This window comes from Silene latifolia, chromosome X (assembly GCF_048544455.1).
Source record: "Silene latifolia isolate original U9 population chromosome X, ASM4854445v1, whole genome shotgun sequence".
NCBI lineage: Eukaryota > Viridiplantae > Streptophyta > Magnoliopsida > Caryophyllales > Caryophyllaceae > Silene > Silene latifolia.
Window position 1 is genome coordinate 196,459,021 of NC_133537.1, and position 19,782 is coordinate 196,478,802.

Genomic DNA, 19,782 nt, shown 5'->3' on the forward strand with positions numbered 1-19,782 from the left:
AAGACATTTCATCAAATTTTGACTTGAATAAATAATAAATTCCACATTTATGATTAATGTGAGAAAAATATATGAATGAACGATATTTAACGAATTAAGTTATATAACGCGTGAGACGGGTTTTAAATAGACCAAACACGAATTTATATCGACTCAAGAAGGTACACAACCCGAGGCTAGGCCACGGCTCAACTTCATGACTAGGGCCATGTAAGAATTCTTAAAATAAACACACATTGAGCTTATACCATAGCAATACAATCATCTTTATCCATACTGAGAACAATTCCTAGTTGCCTTAATTGTCCAGCCGTAATTACTCCTCACAAACCAATAATGAGCCTTACAGTACACTATTATACAATTCTGCTATACACAAACCATAAATCACGCGAGTTCCTTGCGAGCAAATATCGAAGTTTCCAATCTCACAAAAGCAACCCAACTCACAAATATACTTATTACACGAATATTATACCAATACGGATTTATAAGCATACTTGAGACGGATATACACATTGATTTTACCATATAATTTAACCGTCATGCACCCACTAAAACAGCCCGTGTATAGCGTCTAAGAACACCACGTTTTCTGTCTTAAAACAGTCCTGATACGGCACTAACTCACGCCTCATTCCCGTCCCAAAACAATTCATAGACAACCTGCGAAACGAACACTGAAACAGGGTCCAAACCAGGCCGTTTCAAACAGCCACCAAGACCCGTATCACAACTCGGTTTTATTGTCTGAACTATACCGTAACATCCCCCCATAAACCACTCAAAGTAACCCGAGAGCTGCATCGTTCCGACTCTAAAAATTCAGCATCAAGGCAGCCTAACGCGGCCACGAGTAGCCGACACACGAGTACCATTCACACCACCCTAACTTCAACCCCAAAACCGTATAAACGTGCTCTGTTTTTATGCCTAAAGAAGCCCAAAACCAATGCGGATTAAGACGACATACAGAAAACGAATGAGCTGAACCCTTACCTTGCTAAGACACCATTTTCAGATGAAAATAAAGCTAAACCCCATAATGATCGAGAATTTACTGCAACTACACATTCCACACACAAACTTAGCACATAAAACGACATAACAACAAGAGATGTCGACATTTGTCGAGTAACCTATCACCGTTACCTTTAACTCTTCGAATTTCCATGTAAAAACGTCAAAAATGGGAGTCTCTCATCAGTCTTCATCTAAAAGGAGGAAAAACGAGTCGATTAAGACAAGAAATCGAGTTGTCATTTAAGATGGTATTTTCGAAACCTCAACAAAATAGAAGCTTTCTTACCTTAAAAGAACGAGGAAGGGACGAGGAAGCTAATGGTACAAAACTAATGGAGTTTGGTTGAGAAACGAAGGCGGGATCGGAGTTTGAAGGGTACAAAAATGGTTGTAGCTGGTTTCGTGGTTGCTGTGCTTTGAAAAAGAGAAAAGGACGAAAAAGAAGAAGGTGTAGGGGGGTGGGGTTGCGGGAACTAAATGATAGCCACAAAAAAAAAAATAATAATATATAATAAAAATAATAGTAATAATATATTATAATATTAATAATAATAGAGATTTTCAAAAGTAGAGTGTAGGATGTTAGGTGGGTGTGATGTGTTGTCGAATTCTGGTTGGTCCGGATCAAAGTAGGTACAAAGCGAGATGTGACGGTCTATAGCTAGACAGAAATTAAGACGGGAATTATTACTATTGTTGTCACTATTATTATCCGACCAAAAATATGTATGCATTTACTCTTATATTAATTTTGCCTCAAAAATATAATTTAATAATACGTATTTTTATAAAATGAGCTTTTATATATTACTTTTATAAAAATCGTGTTTGACATAAAATTAATTAAATTGAATAATTCAAAAATATATAATAAAGTGATTAAACAGTTTAATAAATTTTAAATGTCAAGACGGGAAATTCACGGGTGTTACACAAGATAATTGGAGCGTTACCATCTCGGTTTCCCGAGGTATTATTTCAAAACTTCAATCAAAGAACATTTTATTAATGTAATGTTTAATGAATTACATAAATGTAAACAAATGAATCTACAACTCATGACATATATGCTCGTCTAGCCAACTAGACTCGTCTCGTGACTCATCAAGCTCGTCCCGTCTCCCGCGTACTATCCAAACAACCTGTCCTTAACCTGCTCCCCATATGACCAAAGGATATCATATGGATCGACACAGGCCACCCAAGAGATAGGTGACAACGCACACACACAACAAACGTCAGTTTCAATAAATCAATAAAGTGTGACAAGACTCGAGTGTGAACATACAACATGACTATGATATGAATAACATGATATCCAAGAACCGCCACCACGGTACCGGGACACGCCCAGACATACCGACATCCTCACAGGTACCGGGATATGCCCAGACATACCGTCAACCACACTGATACCGGGACAAGCCCAGACGTATCGGGTCCGGAAGCCAACCTGATCCCCTACCAGACGTTGTGTCTCAACCACACGCGTCCCTCCAAACTCAAGTCATTAATGTGCACATCCCTCTTGGAGTGGGAAATCTCCAAGAGGCGACCCAAGCGGAAGACGGTCTCCCAACCGTCTCCCGTCTCCTCAATAACAACCAACAGTCACGACCGCACATTATCCAACATACATGACAAATACAACGATACAATATACCACACAACATGTCAATTAACGACTCATCCAATCATCTTATCCGATATCATGTTATAATGCAAATGACTAATCAATGCGGACTCACTTAACCATATAAACATATTGAAACTGAGTAGGATTAACCTACCTCACAGCAAATCCGCATAAGCAAACCGTCACACAAGCTAGGCCCGTCTCGTGAAACCGTCTCACAAACCCATTTCCTAAAATACGATAATAATACAAATACGTATAAATATACTCATCTAATCATACAAATACGTATAAATATACTAATCCAATACATATGCAAATAGGTATAATATACTAATATATTTATACCAATACATATAAATATACTAATACATTTATACAAATACGTATACGACTAGTTAAATACAAACTAATTAATTAAATAAAACTCGTCTTATACGACTCACCCAAAACCCGACATATACCCCCCAACCACCGCGCAAAACAGCCACCACGGTTGCTGCCATCGTGGACCACCACCACCAACCATGGTGGTCCACAGCACCACCTCCCACTGTCGGCAACAACAACCGCAATAACACCACATCAACAATGAACAACAATGCCGACACCACTCTACAACCGCCCTTCCACGGCCACCACTGGCCACGCCGGCCTTCGTCGACCACCCCCACCATATCCTTCTTCCACGGCGAGCCCAACAACAGCAATGATGGCGGTAGCAACCACCAGTAAAAACCACAACAACACATGACTACTACCCTCAAACCCGCGTCCGTACACCCTCCTTTCTATCCCAGTTTCCGACCACCACAGCCACCCATTCCACCACCCAAGACCACAACTATACCCTCATCATTACCCTCGACACAAGCCACCCAAGGTCTGCCCAAAACAGCCACGTGAGGTGGGTCAAAAACTCGTCCTAAGACCGTCGCACAAAACAGCTATAAATGTGTATAGAACTCGGTCAAACCCGTTTTTGGGTGGTCAAATGTGGTCAAACGACGGTCAAAGGCGGTCCTAAGGTTAGTCGGGGTCAAGGCGGGTCTATGGTATAATTTAAATAATATAAAGGCTAATATAAGACGGTTTACCTTACGATCTAAAGGCGGAGGGACAAAAGGGCGATCTCTTTTTATTCTCTTTTTCTCTCTTCTTTCTCTCTAAGATTCTCTCTAATTTTTGTGGTGGAAAATGAAATAAAATGGGATAGGATAGAGTAGATGAGGATAAGGGAGTATATGTATATGGTGGGAGTATATAATACATGTATATTATATTATTATTATTATTATATTGATATATTATTCCGTCTCAACATAACTCGCTAAATATAATGAAATATTATTATTATATAATTATTAAATACGGAGTATTACAGTGTCGATTTTGACTTTAGTTAGTGTCATTGCGACCCCGTCGTCGTGCATAAAACACTCCAGATACTTTTGAAATCATTTTGAGTTTTCTGACGTATAGTTATACAAAACTGTCGATTAAACGTATCGATTCCTAAGCATGTTGTAGTCCGATAATCATCGGGCGTTTGTTGGGGATTCAACAGATATTGGGTATCTACAGTGCCCCCCCTTTGACTAAGGCATGGACAGGGCGAAAGACAAAGTATAGCCCCCGGGTAAATTGAAGACTACAACCTGGAGACCGAAGCGACGTCGAGGCGGCTCGAAAGAATTCGGGTCAAGGACCTACCGTTGAAAAGCGTGACGCCAAGGTGACTTGGGGATACGAGTCAAGCACCTGTCGTCGTGAATAATTTAGAGTCTTTCGATTGTCCGTGCGGTTCGTTTAAAGTCCGTTAGACTACATACAAAGGCTCACCAACCATAGGAAGGAGTCACACCTAAGGCATCTTCGGGATATGTCCTTGAGTCGTTTCTTGTTTGCACGAATAGGCTCACCAGCCATGTTGCGGATATGATAGGTCTCGCCAGCCGCATTGAAGGTACGTTTTGAGGCTCACCAATCGCGTTGAAGGTGCAATTTGAGGCTCGCCAGCCGTGTTGAAGGTGCGATTTGAGGCTTGACAGCCATGTTGAAGGTGCGATTTGAGGCTCGCCAGCCATGTTGAGAATGCGTTTTGAGGCTCGCCAACCATGTTGGCGGTGCATTTTAAGGCTCGCCAGTCATGTCAAAGGTGCGTTTTGAGGCTCGCCAGCCATGTCGAAGGTCAAATGATCGACTGCGGGAAATAGCCGTGTTGGACGAGCTTATTTCGAGAGGTTGTTGGGTTAGTGGACACCGTGGGGAGGTCTCTGATATCCTGCTGGGGAATTTCGGTGTTTATATTGGATGTTTGCGGTGCCGGAGAGAGATAGGCTTGAGCCTTGATGCTATGGATGACGATCTCTGTTATCGTCATTCGTAATTTTGAATTTCGAAGAGTGGTAACGGTTTTTATTGCCATTGTTCGGAGTTTGTGGAAATAGCGGATGTGAATTCCGCCAGATGTGTGTTTGGGAGATAACGGTTTTAATTCCGTCTTCTCGTGATTTGAAATTTGCGAGGAGTAGTGAATTTGAATTTCACTATTTTGGTTTTTATTTGAAAAAAGGTGATGGCTTTTAATACCGTCGTTTGAAATAACGAGTTTGAATTTCGCTATTCTGTTTGTTTTTTGTTTTTTTTTTTTCTGAAGAGTGACGGTTTTTAATTCCGTTGCTTGAGATTTGTGAAAATAGCGAATTTGAATGTCACTATTTTGTTTTTTGATTTGAAAATGACGGTTTTTATTTCCGTCGTTGAAATTTGTAAAAATAGCGAATTTGAATTTCACTATTTTGTTTTTGATTTGAAAATGATAGTTTTTAATTCTATCGTTTGAAATTTGTGAAAATAGCGAATTTGAAGTTCACTATTTTGTTTTTTTTTTTGTTTTTTTTTTGGTGAAATGTGAGTGTATATATATATATATTTCAAAACTTTATCCAATTACATAAGGATCAAATGGAAAAACCAAAGGTTATCTCCAAATCAATCTGTCCACCTCTAAGATCAGTAAGTCTACGAATTTGCTGTTGGATCATCTTCTTCATCCGTTCTGCTACAACTACAGGTCTGAACACATTGAGCTGGATTCTCGCATGATTCCGTTGGGAACAGACATAATATCTGTAAGTAGTCAGCACAATTGCTAAAGCTTTCCATTTCATGTTGTTTCGATTAGCATTCAGTAATTCATTGACAGTAGGAAAAGGTCGACCAATCCAGTCTTCAACACCTTTTTGCACTTGGCAACTGAATTTGCATTCAGTGAATAAATGATCGATAGTTTCAGAATGTTCAGCACACATAATGCATATATCATCCAGGCAGAAACCATAGGCATATAGCTTAGCTTTAGTATTAAGACCTTATTGCATTATCAGCCAGGAAATGAATGAATGTTTGGGCACATTCCAATCATTGCACACAATTTTCGTCCAGTTTTGTGTAGGATATGTCCCCATTAGCCAGTCATAACCATTACCAATCGTATAACCTTTCTGGTGAGGAGTCCAGCAATTATCAGTGGAGCCATTCTTAATCTTCTTCTTCACCTTACAGATAGTCTTCCAAGTCCAAGTAGAATCATTAGTAGGTGTGTAGTCATGCCAGTTTGCTCCTTTAAGGTAAACACTATCAACCCATTTAATCCGAAGTCTATCATACTTCGTATAAATCCAACTCACCAGTTTTCCAACTGATGTTATGTTCCAGATACTGGCCTTTTTAATTCCAAGTCCTCCTGCAGATTTGGGCATAGTGACTCTATCCCAACCCACCAGTGGGACTCTGCAGATGGCCTCAACTCTCTTAATGGCAGCTTTAGGAATGACAAACATCGTAGCCCAATAATTATTTAAGGTGTTAAGAACTGAGTTTATGAGGACAACCTTGCCAGCATAGGACACCTTTTTATCTCCAAGACTTCTGATTCTTGTCACCATTTTCTCCACAAGACAACTGCATTCTTTTTTAGAGACTTTACCTGGCTGAATTGGAACTCCTAAATACCTAAAAGGCATTTTCCCTTCCTGAAATCTTGTGACTGAGAGAATATTAGATTGCAATTCCTCTTTCATACCATTAAAAAAAAATTCTGACTTAGTATTGTTCATCTGCAGGCCTGATGCATTAGAAAATGAAGTGAAAGCTCTCATAAGGAGGGGGATGGAAGGGGCGTCTCCTTTGCAAAACATCAACAAGTCATCAGCAAACATGAGGTGAGTAAGCTTTATTCCTTTGCATAGAGGATGATAGTGAAATGGCCATCTGGCAGTAGCAAAAGCAATAAGCCTTGTCAAATAATCCATACAAATAGTGAATATAAGAGGAGAAACTGGGTCACCTTGTCTGAGTCCTCTCTTACCCTTGAAATACCGAAAATTATTGCCATTCAGGACCAAGGTATAAGAAGTGGTTTTTATACAGGCCATAAGGAGTTCGATAAATTTAGTTGTAAATCTCAATCCAATCAGTAATTGTTCCACAAAATCCCATTCTACAATATCATAGGCTTTTTGCAAATCAATTTTGAAAAGACATCTGGGAGAGACACTCTTCCTAGAATATTGATGAACAATATCCTGACAAATCAAGACTTCTCTATGATGGACCTACCTTGTACAAAAGCCCCTTGACTCTCATGGATAAGGTCAGGCAATACCAGAGCTAGCCTATTGCATAGGAGCTTAGAGATAACTTTGTAAAAGACATTGCAACAAGCAATGGGTCTGAACTGCTTAACTAAATTAGGTCTCTCACATTTAGGGATCAAACTGATATTAGTGGCATTCAGCTGAGTTAGCATCTGACCAGTTTTGATGAAATCCTGAACAGCCTCAAATATATCATTTCCAACTAGTTCCCAAGAATCCCTAAAAAAACCACTTGAGTATCCATCTGGACCTGGGGCTTTATCAATAGGAATGGAGAAAACAACCTGTTTAACCTCGTCATACAGCACTGGCTTATTTAAAATACTGATGTGCTCCTCTATGCAATAATTTCCAAACTCAAGGACAGCATGCCTCACAGTCTCAGTTTCCTTTCTACTGCCAAGGAGACCAGTATAATACTCTAGGAAAGCATCGTGAATACTATGGTTATCATTACAAACTTTCCCTTGTTGATCATCAATCTGTATAACAGTATTCCTCATGCACCTTCTCCTGATGCTATCATAAAAATAAGATGAGTTTACATCTCCCTCCTCAGTTCACTTAATCTTAGATTTTTGTCTAAGAAAACTATCTCTAGCTTTAGTCAAAACTCTGAGGTTCTCCATAGCGTCCTTCTCTCTGGTGATAAGAGAGTGATTCGTAGGGTCAACAATAATCTGAGTCTGAATATCAGCTAGACCCTGTTCAGCCTCACCAGTCTTGATTTCAATATCAGAGTAACACTCTTTGTTTAGCCCATTTAACACAGCCTTTAAACCTTTCAATTTTTTGACAATGCAAAACATCCTAGTACCATTAATAGTGCTATCCAATACTTCCTTAACCCTAGGAAGAAAATCAGCTGCACTGCCCCACATATTAAAGTACTTGAAGCTCCTATACCTTGTGGCAACCAGATTCTTGTTAGATATAACACATGGATTATGGTCAAGAAGTCCCTCAGGGTGAAGTGACCCACCATTTCTAGATACACATTTAACCAAGCAGTATTTACTAAGAATCTATCCAGTCTACTATACTTTCTGTGCTCTGCATCCTGCTTATTTGTCCAGGAAAAAAACGCCCTAGTAGCCTGAATATCAATCATCCCACATGTATTCATACAGTCAACAAATTCATCCATATCCTCATCTCTAGTCTGCCCCCCTAATCTCTCTTCAGGATTTAGAACAATATTAAAGTCTCCAGCTAGAGCCCATGGTCCAGTGCAGAAGCTAGCAAACTGATTCAGACATCTCCACAGCTCAATTCTATCCTTCCCCTCATTAAATGCATAAATCAAAGTTGAGAAGAAGCTTTTTCCATTGACTTTATGATGTGACCATAATTGGCGCATATTTAGCCCCCGAATTACCATTGTTTCCATGCTTTTTAGTGCCTATTTGGGTCATTTCTTATCTTTAGTTCTTTGTTTTGCATATTCTTTGAGATTTTGATCCCTTGGTAGGAAAGGAGTAAGAATCTTGCATTTTCGTGGCAAAACGAGGCTAAATTGATTGTATTCAATGACCAAGCATCAAGGAGAGACAAGACTAGAAGGCCTTTGTACATATCATAGTAGAAGAGCAATGTTGAGAAAAGGATCCTTGAGTCCCCGAGGAAATCCCCAAGGAATTTATGAAGAAAAGGGAAGAAAAAGAAGAAGAATTGAAGCTGGCCAACAATCCGAACGGATTGTACCAAATCCGTCCGTCCAGCCCAATCCGAGCGTCCCACCTTGGAATCCGCTCGGATTCCCCCAGCACAATCCGAGCGTCCCTCTCTTGAATCCGCTCGGATTCCTCAGCCCAGATCCGGCCGTCCCGACTCTGATCCGCACGGATTTCAGTACAGCACGTTTTTCATTCTTCAAGCTACGAAAAGAGAAGCCCTTCTCTCAGAAAATACCGGCTTTTCCTTGCTCAACTTAAAAAGTGTAATTACTAGTTTAGCCCTTAGTTAACCCTAATGCATCCTCCCTAATTTTCACTATAAATACCCCATTAGGCTAATTAGAGGAGCATGTTCTTCTTATCAATAATTAGGGTAGTTAATATCAATCAAATCTCTCTTTAATATTGTAATCAAGTATTAATCAAGTATTAATCAAGTTTTAATCCAAGTTTTAGTTCTTTAATCTCTCTCTTGTTCTTCCTTTATTTTGGGTAATTGAAGATTATTTGGGTTATTATTGGGAGATTGACAACCTCTCAATCTAGGATTCAAGTACTTCTATTATTCTTGCTTTATTATTGGAATCATTAGTAGGTATAATCTCTTAATCCCTTTTTAATTATTGTTAATTACTTTCATTTATTCATCATGTTTCATTATGTTAGTATGATTGACAACCTTTCTAGCATGATCAACATGATAATGAGTGAGTAGTCTCTTAGCTAGGGTTTAATGGGTGATTAGGGGAAACCAACATGGGGAATGATTCATGCTTAAATTAATATGCTTTCATATCTTATTTGCTTGCTTGTTTTGATCTTAATACATGCACATGTTATATTTGATGAAATGCTAAGCCTATGAATCCTTGCATTTACTATCATCTTCTATCCTTTCAACTTGACTTGTAAGACATAACCCAACTCGAGTCTTGTTAGACCATGCATGTGTTGAGTAGGAAAGATTAAGTCGACTTGTAGGTGTTGTACAATCTAATCGATTCGGCTCCGGGACCCAAACTTTCCTAGGATTGTAAGATATAACCCAACTCAATCCATCACAACAATAATTGCTTGCTTATAATTTGAGAACATGTTTGTATGATCATATCCCATGATTCCCCTATGAACCCATGACACCCTAGTGCCTTTAATCAATTGTTTACACCCCTTATTTTATTCATCTTGCTAGTTTATTTTCATTGTTATTTTAGTTTAGTAACCTTCTACATCAACCCAATTTGTGACACCCCTAGACACTACTAGTTACAATAGAATTCTCATTTAAATACCCGTCCCTTGGGATCCGACCTTTACTTGCCTCTTTACTAATTGTAGAGTTGTTTGTGGAGTATAAATTGTGTTTTGTATCGACCATTGACCAACGACCACATATGCTTAATTGTGAACATGAAATGGACTCGATCACTTTAACAGTAATATTAGCATGGATAAACTGAGGATTATATTTCAGGACATCCACATCAAAGAGCTGTGGTTGCCATAACAACCACACCCTTCCACCCTTATGAGTATGGCTATTAGTGGTAACACACCAACCATCAAACAAATTGAGAGATATATTAGTCACATTTCCACCATTTATTTTGGTCTCAAGTAAACCAAACAGGCCTACCTTTTGATTATTCATAAAAATTTTAACTACTTTCTGTTTATTTACACTATTAAATCCCCGCACATTCCAAAAACCAATGTTATTCATGAAAAACAGATGGATTTGGAGGGTCACCAGTTTCCATGGCACTAATCTGTTCCTTGTCAATTTCATCCAAGTCAATTATTTCTTCTGAATCACTATCATCCTTCTCCTCGGTTTGCTGAATAGCAGGACCAGGAGTAGCTGGGCTTGGTAAAGCTAGAAATTCAGTCACGGATAACTTAGATGTGACTTTGGGAACAGGTCTCCATTCCTTCCTAACCACAGGTTGTATTTGTTTCTTTGGTTGAGCCTTTCTGCATTCATTAGTTTCATGCCCCATACCTTTGCATTTCAAGCATATACTAGGCTTCCAGTCATACTCCACTTTAACCTGTAGCAGGCTACCATTCTCATCTTTAAACTGCACACTAGTTGGGAACTTATGTCCCACCTTCAATTCAACCATCACTCGTGCATATCCCAATCGAGGTTTTGCCTCTGTAGCTTGGTCAGTCCTGACAAATGGCCCCACCAAAGCAGCTATTTTAGGGAGGCACTTCCCCCAAAATTTTAAAGGTAAACCATAACGCCTAACCCATGCTGGCACCACTTTTATCTCCTCTTTAAGAAGATCCACATCACTCTGCCAAGGCTTAACCACTAATGGCTTATTATCAAACATGTGATAGCCTGCCTTAAGAACTTCTTCCTTATTTTGCATTGTACTAAATCTAACAAGAAAAATTCCATTAGGTAAAAACGAAATCTTGTCAATCCCATATTTATGCCAAATTCGATAAATAAAACCCTCCAAGACCTCCCATGGTGGATTTGCCCCAAGGACAAAACACACCATTGCCTGATTCCAATAATCCACCCCCTCCTGTACATCCTCAGCAGAGAATTGTAATATGTTTTCATCTATTTTTGTATTATTAACAGGAGGAGAATCATCTAAGACAGAAGGGGTCCCTTTTGCAGTCTGACTATTTGCAACATGTTTCTTACCACGTTGTGTTATCCATTGTACATTTTCTGTTGGCTCCTCAGCATCCTCAAAAGAAAGTCCAGGAACACCATTGATCTCATGCATGGGTTTAGTACGTAACACATCATCATCAGAAGGCCCCTGCTTTCCTCCTCCATTACGGCTACTACTTGCCTTTTTTTGGAACTGGTTCATTTGCTACTAACAGATTGCTTTTTCCTTGATTTTGTTGCAGAATTGCGAGCCATAATGAAGAGAATTCAAGCCCTAGCAATGGCAGGAAGTCGCCTTTTTTGCCGTCTCAAATTCGCCTGTCATTAGCGTTTTTTCTTAATTTTATTATTAGTTCACTATTTTGTTTTTGATTGAAAATGACGGTTTTTAATTCTGTCGTTAAAATTTGTGAAAATAGCGAATTTGAAGTTCACCATTTTGTTTTTTGAAAATGACGGTTTCTAATTCTGTCGTTTGAAATAGTGAATTTGTGTGGAAATTGGTCCAAAACCCAAAATTTCGCTGAACAAGCAGGGAACACACCAAAGAGGCGCGAGCCTCCTGCGATGCAAGGGGCCTTCCCCTTTTTCCTGTAATAAGACACGAGGGGGCTGTGCACCTCATTATCTTCGTCTTCTTCGACACAATTTGCAAAAACCCAACAAATTGCCATTTTTGACTTCGTCCTTTGTTTGTTTCCTTGCCATTGTCCTTATGTCATCTCAAGGTATATAAATCCTCTTGAATCCATTTGAATTTGTTTGCCTTTTTGCTGATTGAATTAGGGCGAAACACTAACCCCTTGAAAATCGATTTGGGAGTTTTTGCTCGGCCCATTTTCAAGTGAAATTGATGCTTGCATTAGGTTAGGAACCTGTTTACGAGTATAGGGGTGCTTTTTGTTTGCATTTTGATCTCCATTCCCGCTCTCTAGGAGCAAAAAACGTGAATGAGACGAGAGTTCGTCTTATTTCGCAATGTTATGTTTATTTTCTTGAGTTGTGTGCCCCACTAGGTTGCATTATAGTCGGGGAGGTCCGTCTTTGCCATATTGGACCTTCGTTGGGCGTTGTGGGCAAAATATAAATTTTTGCCTTTGTGAGACGGTCTTATGCTGAAGAAATAAGCGTCTGTTTGAGGCTCGAACTGAGTCGTTTTGTTTTGAAATGGACCTTAATGGTAGTTTAGGCCACTTTGAGACGTGATTGGCCCCAGTGGAGTTGCCAATCTGTGGACATAGGCCACCCGTACGCCCAGCCGATATGTGGACACGCGGCACTCTTAAAGCCACGCTCGGTGGCAAAAAAATGCTTTCGACCGGATCGCTTTAGATCGGTCAGTTTCGTCTCGGCAAGGGTCTCGAAACGATGCATGAGATGTTCGGAGTCGCCACCAAGCATTTGTGAGATGCTTGGAACCCGTTCGAATCCACTTTATACCTAGGTCAACCAAGGCAAAAAGCGGTGTTTGACATAGGTACTAAAGATAAGGAGTCGTCCTTCTTTAGCATTCTATCTCTAGAACGACTCTCGTTCGCCCTGGATAAGGTTGTACACTATCCAAAGATTCTGAGAAAGTGGTGAAGGTACGTATTGGGCAGCCCTTTAATCGGACACCCAATCCCGCCCACGGTAGCGGCCTCTACTGATCGATCTTGCATGGTTGGTTAAATGCAAAAGTTGTTAAAACGGGTAAATGCATGAATGCGCATCCACAAGTTTAAACCTAACATTTGAGCTTTCTATGTCGGTTGTTTATCCAAATATCAAGTAATTGATGTCAAGTTAGATTTAAAGTTGATTTGCATGCAAGACGGAAATTAAACATCCATTTATCCAGTTAGGTTTATACTGCATAACGTGATCCATTTGTCTTAGAAAGGCGTTTTACAAATATAAAGTAAAAGGGCAGGCTTGCCATCTGATACGTCATGTATTCGGGTTAATCGACCTCATCAGGCGATGCAAGGGGACCTGTCCTGGTTTGAAAACTGGAAATCAGTAAGTCTGTATAGGCGCGAGACAGTAGACGATCCAATGGGACGTTTCCCGACTGCTGAAAACGTTTTTAAAACGATTTGTAAAGGTGTATTTGAACCCGTCTTTATTTGAAAGGGTCGTTTAGACCGCTTTTGTGTTAATGTGAAGAACAGGACTTGAAGAATCATCATTGTATTGACGATATTCGATGTCGGGTTCGGTTTTGCAAGCTTGACATCAATAGATTTGAAAAATGATTATGAACTAATTTTATTAAGTTCATTGTTTTGTGATTAGTAAATGTTTATCATCGTACTCGGATTTAAACCGATATGGTATGTGGAACCAAGGATGGCTATGCATGTATGACTGATATGTTTGTTTTTTAAATGTAAAGAAATGAATAAAAGGTTTTAAAATGCCTTTTAAAATGTAATTAACCAAATATTATCACCAAACACGGATCAAACCATCATGGTATATGGAACCAAGGGTGAACATAATTATGGTTTAAAATATTTATCATAAAAATGATTTGAAATGGTAAAAACCGGTTTTAAAATGAAATGAAAAAGGAAAGAATGAACTCAAACACGTTTGAGTTATGACCTTGACACCCCATTGAGGCGCGAGCCACCTAGTTGTGACTAGGGGCTTCTGTTTCCGGTCAAAACTCGGTTTTGGCTCATTCGATCCGTATTTTGGACCATGTTATGCATGTTTTAGCATGTTAAGGTCATAAAAACAGATAAAAAGACATGAAAGAAGAAGATTATTACACCCTCATACTTACATGCTAGGTTGAAGATGAAAAATCGACGGAAGTGTAAAAACTTGTTAGGTCCGGAAACTCGGTTGAAAACTGTTTTAGCAATGTAAAGAGTGTTTGTTTAGTTTAGTGATAATGTAATTGGTCTAAGTGGTCGGTCAAGTGATTTAATGCACGATGACGGTAACAAACAATGTGTATGGCTTGTATTTTCGATCGGTAGATCGAAAATACGTGTCGGTTTGTGACTTGAGAAGTCGAGTCTAGAATTTTAAGGGAGAAATGAGGGGGCGGACACTCACATACCTTCAAATGGTGGCATTTGAAGGGTGTTTATAGAGGATCGAGTGGTTGTGTGCGTTTTGAGCGACGGGACCGCATGGGCTACTCGAAGAGGCGCGAGCCGTTTCGCGGGTCTTCGAGTTGTCTTGTCACTATCACGCAATTGAAATCATGATTTGCTCTATCCTAGGTTTTGGATGGCATGATTGTTGTACTTGACCATTCAACTATATCGTGTGTACTTAACATAGAAGCTTTGTGATGTTTGTTTTTGTGTTTGACTCGGTTTGACTCGTTGTTGGAGTCAGGATTTGAATTTTTGAGTCGACATTTGGTCCGGTGTCGGTTTTGACTCTAGTTAGTGTCATTGCGACCCCGTCGTCGTGCATAAAACACTCCATGTACTTTGAAAAAGTTTTGAAAGTGTTTTGTTTTCGAAATAGTCTTGAGTTTTCCGACGTATAGTTATACAAAACTGTCGATTAAACATATCGATTCCTAAGCATGTTGTAGTCCGATAATCATCGGGTGTTTGTTGGGGATTCAACAGATACTGGGTATCTACAATATGCTTTAGTTAATTTGGATTTTCGTTAGAGAGAGCAAAAACATAATCACCTCAAGTGTTGCCAAGGTATGAGCCAAGGCTCAAAATCCAAATTAAATGAAATGAAATAAAGTAAAATGAAATTCAAGTTAGTAGAACATACATGAGAGTTAAACAAAGGGAAGGGAAGTGCCTATAATTACGTCCCCTATTTGGATTCTATGCTAGCCATCTTCAACCATTGGACAATTATCCCTTCCATTAGTGTCTTTTGCTCTTCACACCCCATTTCCCACATTATCATAGTCATTTCTCTTGACATATTTCCTCTTCAATACCCTTATCATTGTTGCCATGATACTATCGTCCTCCTCATTTCTTTCTTGCTACTCACTTCACCTTTATGCGTGTATACCCCCCCCCCCCCCACAATGGGGCTCTTGTGGATAGAGGGGGTTGTAATCATGAATATATGAGAGGGGTTTTTGAAATTGTGTTCCAATGGGGGTAAAGATGATAAGCAATGCCTTATTTCCACCAACAAGGAGGATTTGGGTTGTGTTTTGAGGTTTTGAGTTGTGGGTATTATATTGGTGTGTTAGAGAGGGAGGTAGGGTTTTGTATTTGAATTAGGGAAAAGGAATGAAGGACAGAAGAGGGGTTGATCATAAGAGTGGTGTAACAGAGGGATCCGGGCGGCTCGAGCATGGATCCGCTCGGATTCATGGGCAGGGTCCTGACTTTTACTGACGATCCGCCCGGCTCGAGCTCTGATTCGCCCGGCTTGGCATGGATCCGCCCGGCCTGGCTAGGAATCCGCCCTGATTCTTTGGCAGTGTTTTTATCCCTTGCTCTTTTTTTTCTCCTAGCTCGCTCGAGTCCAATGTATAAGGGTCCTACACATGCTCCTTTGATTCCCTCCGTGTGTCAGGGCTACATAGCCATATCTAGCCTACGCATTTGACATTCCCACATTTCATTCTTGGCCTCCATACACAATTAAACATTAATAACCCTCCCTCACTTGCTCTCATGTGAAAAATTAGTCAACAAATGCAACTAAGATGAATGCAAGATTAAACTAAATGCATATGTACAAGTTGATGGTTATTGGGGGACTCCACCAAACCAAGAATTGTCAATTAATGAATTCATATAAAAACAACAATAGCACTTAAAGCTCGTAAAAGTTGGTCAAATTCTTGGGAGTGGGGGCAAAATAGACATGGATAGCACTACAAGAATATAGAAATGAATGATGCCCAAGTAATAGACCAAACAAGCATGTCAAGTATACCATGACAATAATTATATAAAACATGATGGATGAAAGGGACATAAGACGAAGGATTGCTCAGTTCTCATCCAACTCGTCCTCCAAATAGTCAAAATCACCCCATTCAAGGCAAGTGCTTTCACTATCATCTAAAGTGACTTCAATGGCATCTATTTGGGTTTCCCAAAGGTCATCAACTTCCTCATCCCAATGAGGACCACTATCAAAGGGGTTGTCGATACAAGGCTCACCAAGTTCAACACATTTGTCTCCCTCTAACATGTCAACCTCAAAGGGTGAGTCTTAACTGAAGTTCACTTTCATCTCGTTCTCCATTTCCATATTAACATTGAGTTTCATGGAAGGTGGGTTCATTGTCATATAAGAAGAGTGAGATAAAGGGGTCAATGTAATGGTTTCACAATAAAAAATGTACTCCTCATCGTCAACACTATCTACATCTATCATACCATCTTCCCAAAGAGAGAAAAATTTCCGCACATAATAGGTAGGCTCAGTGGTATAGGAAGGTGTCTCATCCTCACAAATCTCATTCACATCGTAGTTTTCCTCAATGAACTTTTGAAATGTGCTTTTTATCATTTCCGACATATCTTCCTTAACACTTTCAATCATGTCATATATGCCTTTCATCAAACACTCGGTGGACATGAATTCATCAAACTCCAAAAACTCCTCACAACTCATCTCAAAGGCTCTACCACCACTCATGTGAATAGGTAGGTTGCGGGTTTCAAGATTAATGCCATCACAAAGAACACAACATGCTTCAAAAGTAGAAAGTGTAATACCATGATGCCAAGCAAAAGTCATGTAATCATTAAATCTTGCAAGGTACTTATCCAATGCTCATTTTCAAGTTGATAGAAAGTGAATGTAGACATATTGGGCACAAGAAACAAAGCAAGTACAAGAAACGAAATTCTCAAGGAACCAAAGTCCCACAAGAATAAGCACAATTACAAATAGACACAAGATCAATTCAAATACACAACATCGTCCCCGACAACGGCGCCATTTTGATGTGTCGTCAAACCACCAAACAAATTTATATCTCAACTAACTTAGCATAGTCAGCAATTAAAGCTCGAACCCAAAGGATAGGAGCAGTCGAATCATCAATTAAGTTGTAGTTATGCTATGGATGTCATAATTAAAGAGGGTTTATAATCTAAACTAATGAAAAGCAATAAATAGCAAGAAAGGTAAAAATCAAGCAATAAAAGTAAAGATGTGAACAAATGATATAAGGTACAAGGGTGTCATGGGGTGATAGAGGAAATCATGGTAGATCACATAAATGAGTCAGATAGAGGGTTATTGTTGGGTTAGAACCGAGTTGGTTTAGTTCTTACAAATCCTAGGTCGATTTGGGTCTCCGGAGTCGAGTTGGTTTATATCTTACGGCTTCTAGGCCGACTTGGGTCTCTCGATTCAACCTCATGCATGGTCTAACAATCCTTGAGTTGGTTTATGTCTTACAAGGCTTGTTAAAAAGGTAGATAATCATGCTAGGTTGTCAATCAAGCATTTCATAAAACATAACATGTGCATAAGTTGAAACCACAACAAATAATCATTCAAATGAACTCATTCAGCATGGATCTATCTCATAATTACTCCCCTAATCCCCTAGTAATCGTAGCTACAAGACTACTCACTAAAAATCATGATTACCATGCTAACAATGGTGTCAAGCATCATAAAACAAGTAAACATGGTGAGTAAGCAAGGAAATAAACAAAGGATTAAAAAGAGAGAGATAGAGAGAGAGAGAGAGAGAGAGAGAGAGAGAGAGAGAGAGAGAGAGAAAGAGAGAGAGAGGGTAAAGAAATTATACTAACAAATTAAGAAAAATATGAACAAAAATAAGAAGGATCCTTGAATGGAGATGAAGACTTGTCACCAATCTTCAATACAACACCCAAGAGACCCAAATGTAAACTGTTGAAAGAGTAAATTACGATAAAAATATTGAAAGATTGATTATTCAAAGATAAGTGTAAGTTGTTGAAGCATTTAAGTAAATTGAACAAAGATTAAAGACTAATCTAAGAGAGTAACCTAATCTAATCTAAGGAGGCTTAATCCTCTAATTATTATAAAGATGGTATATATATTGGCTACAAGATTAGGGTTGATTAGGAGTTGAGTGTTGCACAAGGAGGAAGTCACGCAAAGGGAGCCGGGCGGATCAATGGACCATCTGGGCGGATTGTGGCTCAGCTTGGTGTTTGAGCTCGGATTATAAAACAGACGTCATTTCCTCATCCGAACTCCTATTAGAGTGATTCAAAAGCTAGACCACTTGATTGTTCGTCGTCGATCCATCTATGAAGTTTTCAGACTAAACAAACACTTCTTGATTTGGGTCCAAACGATTTTGTTCTTGTAGTCACCCCCTTGTCGTCATTGTTGAGCAATAACTCGAAGGGCTTAGCACCTTAATCCATCCCAAATCTTGCTTTATTTATTTATGGGTCCATGGTCTTTGTCTCCTCTTCCTACTTGCTCATTATTACCGTCAATTAAGCTCCTTATTGCTCCATTTATGCTTGATTTCCACTCATTTTGCTTCCTTTACTACAAATGGGCCAAAATCTCATAAAATAACAAATAGGAATCGTAAAACGCCGAAATGGTCCTAATAAGTGAAAATAAGCATGTGAAACGAGGTTAAATAAGGGGTTAAAAGTGCGCTTTTTACTACCACACCACATGGTTATACACAACAAGATCGCATCCTCTACTTTTGTTGAGGGTTAGGACTCGAAGATGCAAGGATGGTACATGGAGAAAGTGGCGGTGGGATAGTGAATAAGAACCTGAGTGAAGCTTTGGAGTTGCTAAATGAACTTGCTGAAAGCTCTAGAAACTTAGGGAGGCGCTCCATGTCAAAGAAGGTGAATATTATAGGTTTAAGCTCTAAACCCATCACTTGAAAAAAAGGTCGAGGATCTTGCGGCAACGATTAGGGATTTCATGATATATTACAAACAACAAGTGAAATCATGTGGGTTGTGCCAATATTTTAATCACAGCACCGATACTTGTCCCCAATTACACACCAATGATTATGAGCAAGTGATTGTTTTTTATTTTGGTCAACAAAGTTTTGGAGGTGGCTACAACAATCAACAACTCCAAACACCTGTATACCAACAAAATACCCAACAACAATACAAAAAACCATAATACAATAATCCCCAACCATCTTCTAGCTCCTCTATGTCTACCGAGGACTTGGTTAGAGCTCTCACCATGAATGTT

At 39.3% G+C, this 19,782-nt stretch overlaps 1 protein-coding gene across 1 annotated transcript; it reads right to left on the reverse strand.

The window, feature by feature from the left end:
- Positions 1 to 7,880: 7,880 nt before the first annotated feature.
- On the reverse strand, positions 7,881 to 8,680 carry LOC141619046 (uncharacterized). The gene is made up of 2 exons (XM_074436079.1): positions 8,364 to 8,680; positions 7,881 to 8,307 (listed from the first exon to the last, which is right to left on the reverse strand). Exons 1-2 carry the CDS (start codon positions 8,678 to 8,680, stop codon positions 7,881 to 7,883), a joined length of 744 nt encoding a protein of 247 aa, XP_074292180.1.
- Positions 8,681 to 19,782: the final 11,102 nt, after the last annotated feature.

Bases quoted from the DNA above. Each gene is read 5' to 3' on its own strand.
- LOC141619046 (XM_074436079.1), bottom strand. From the start codon at position 8,680: ATGCGCCAATTATGGTCACATCATAAAGTCAATGGAAAAAGCTTCTTC. The intron at 8,308-8,363 runs GTATAGTAGACT...ATGTGTATCTAG, and splicing joins CAGGATGCAGAGCACAGAAA to AAATGGTGGGTCACTTCACC.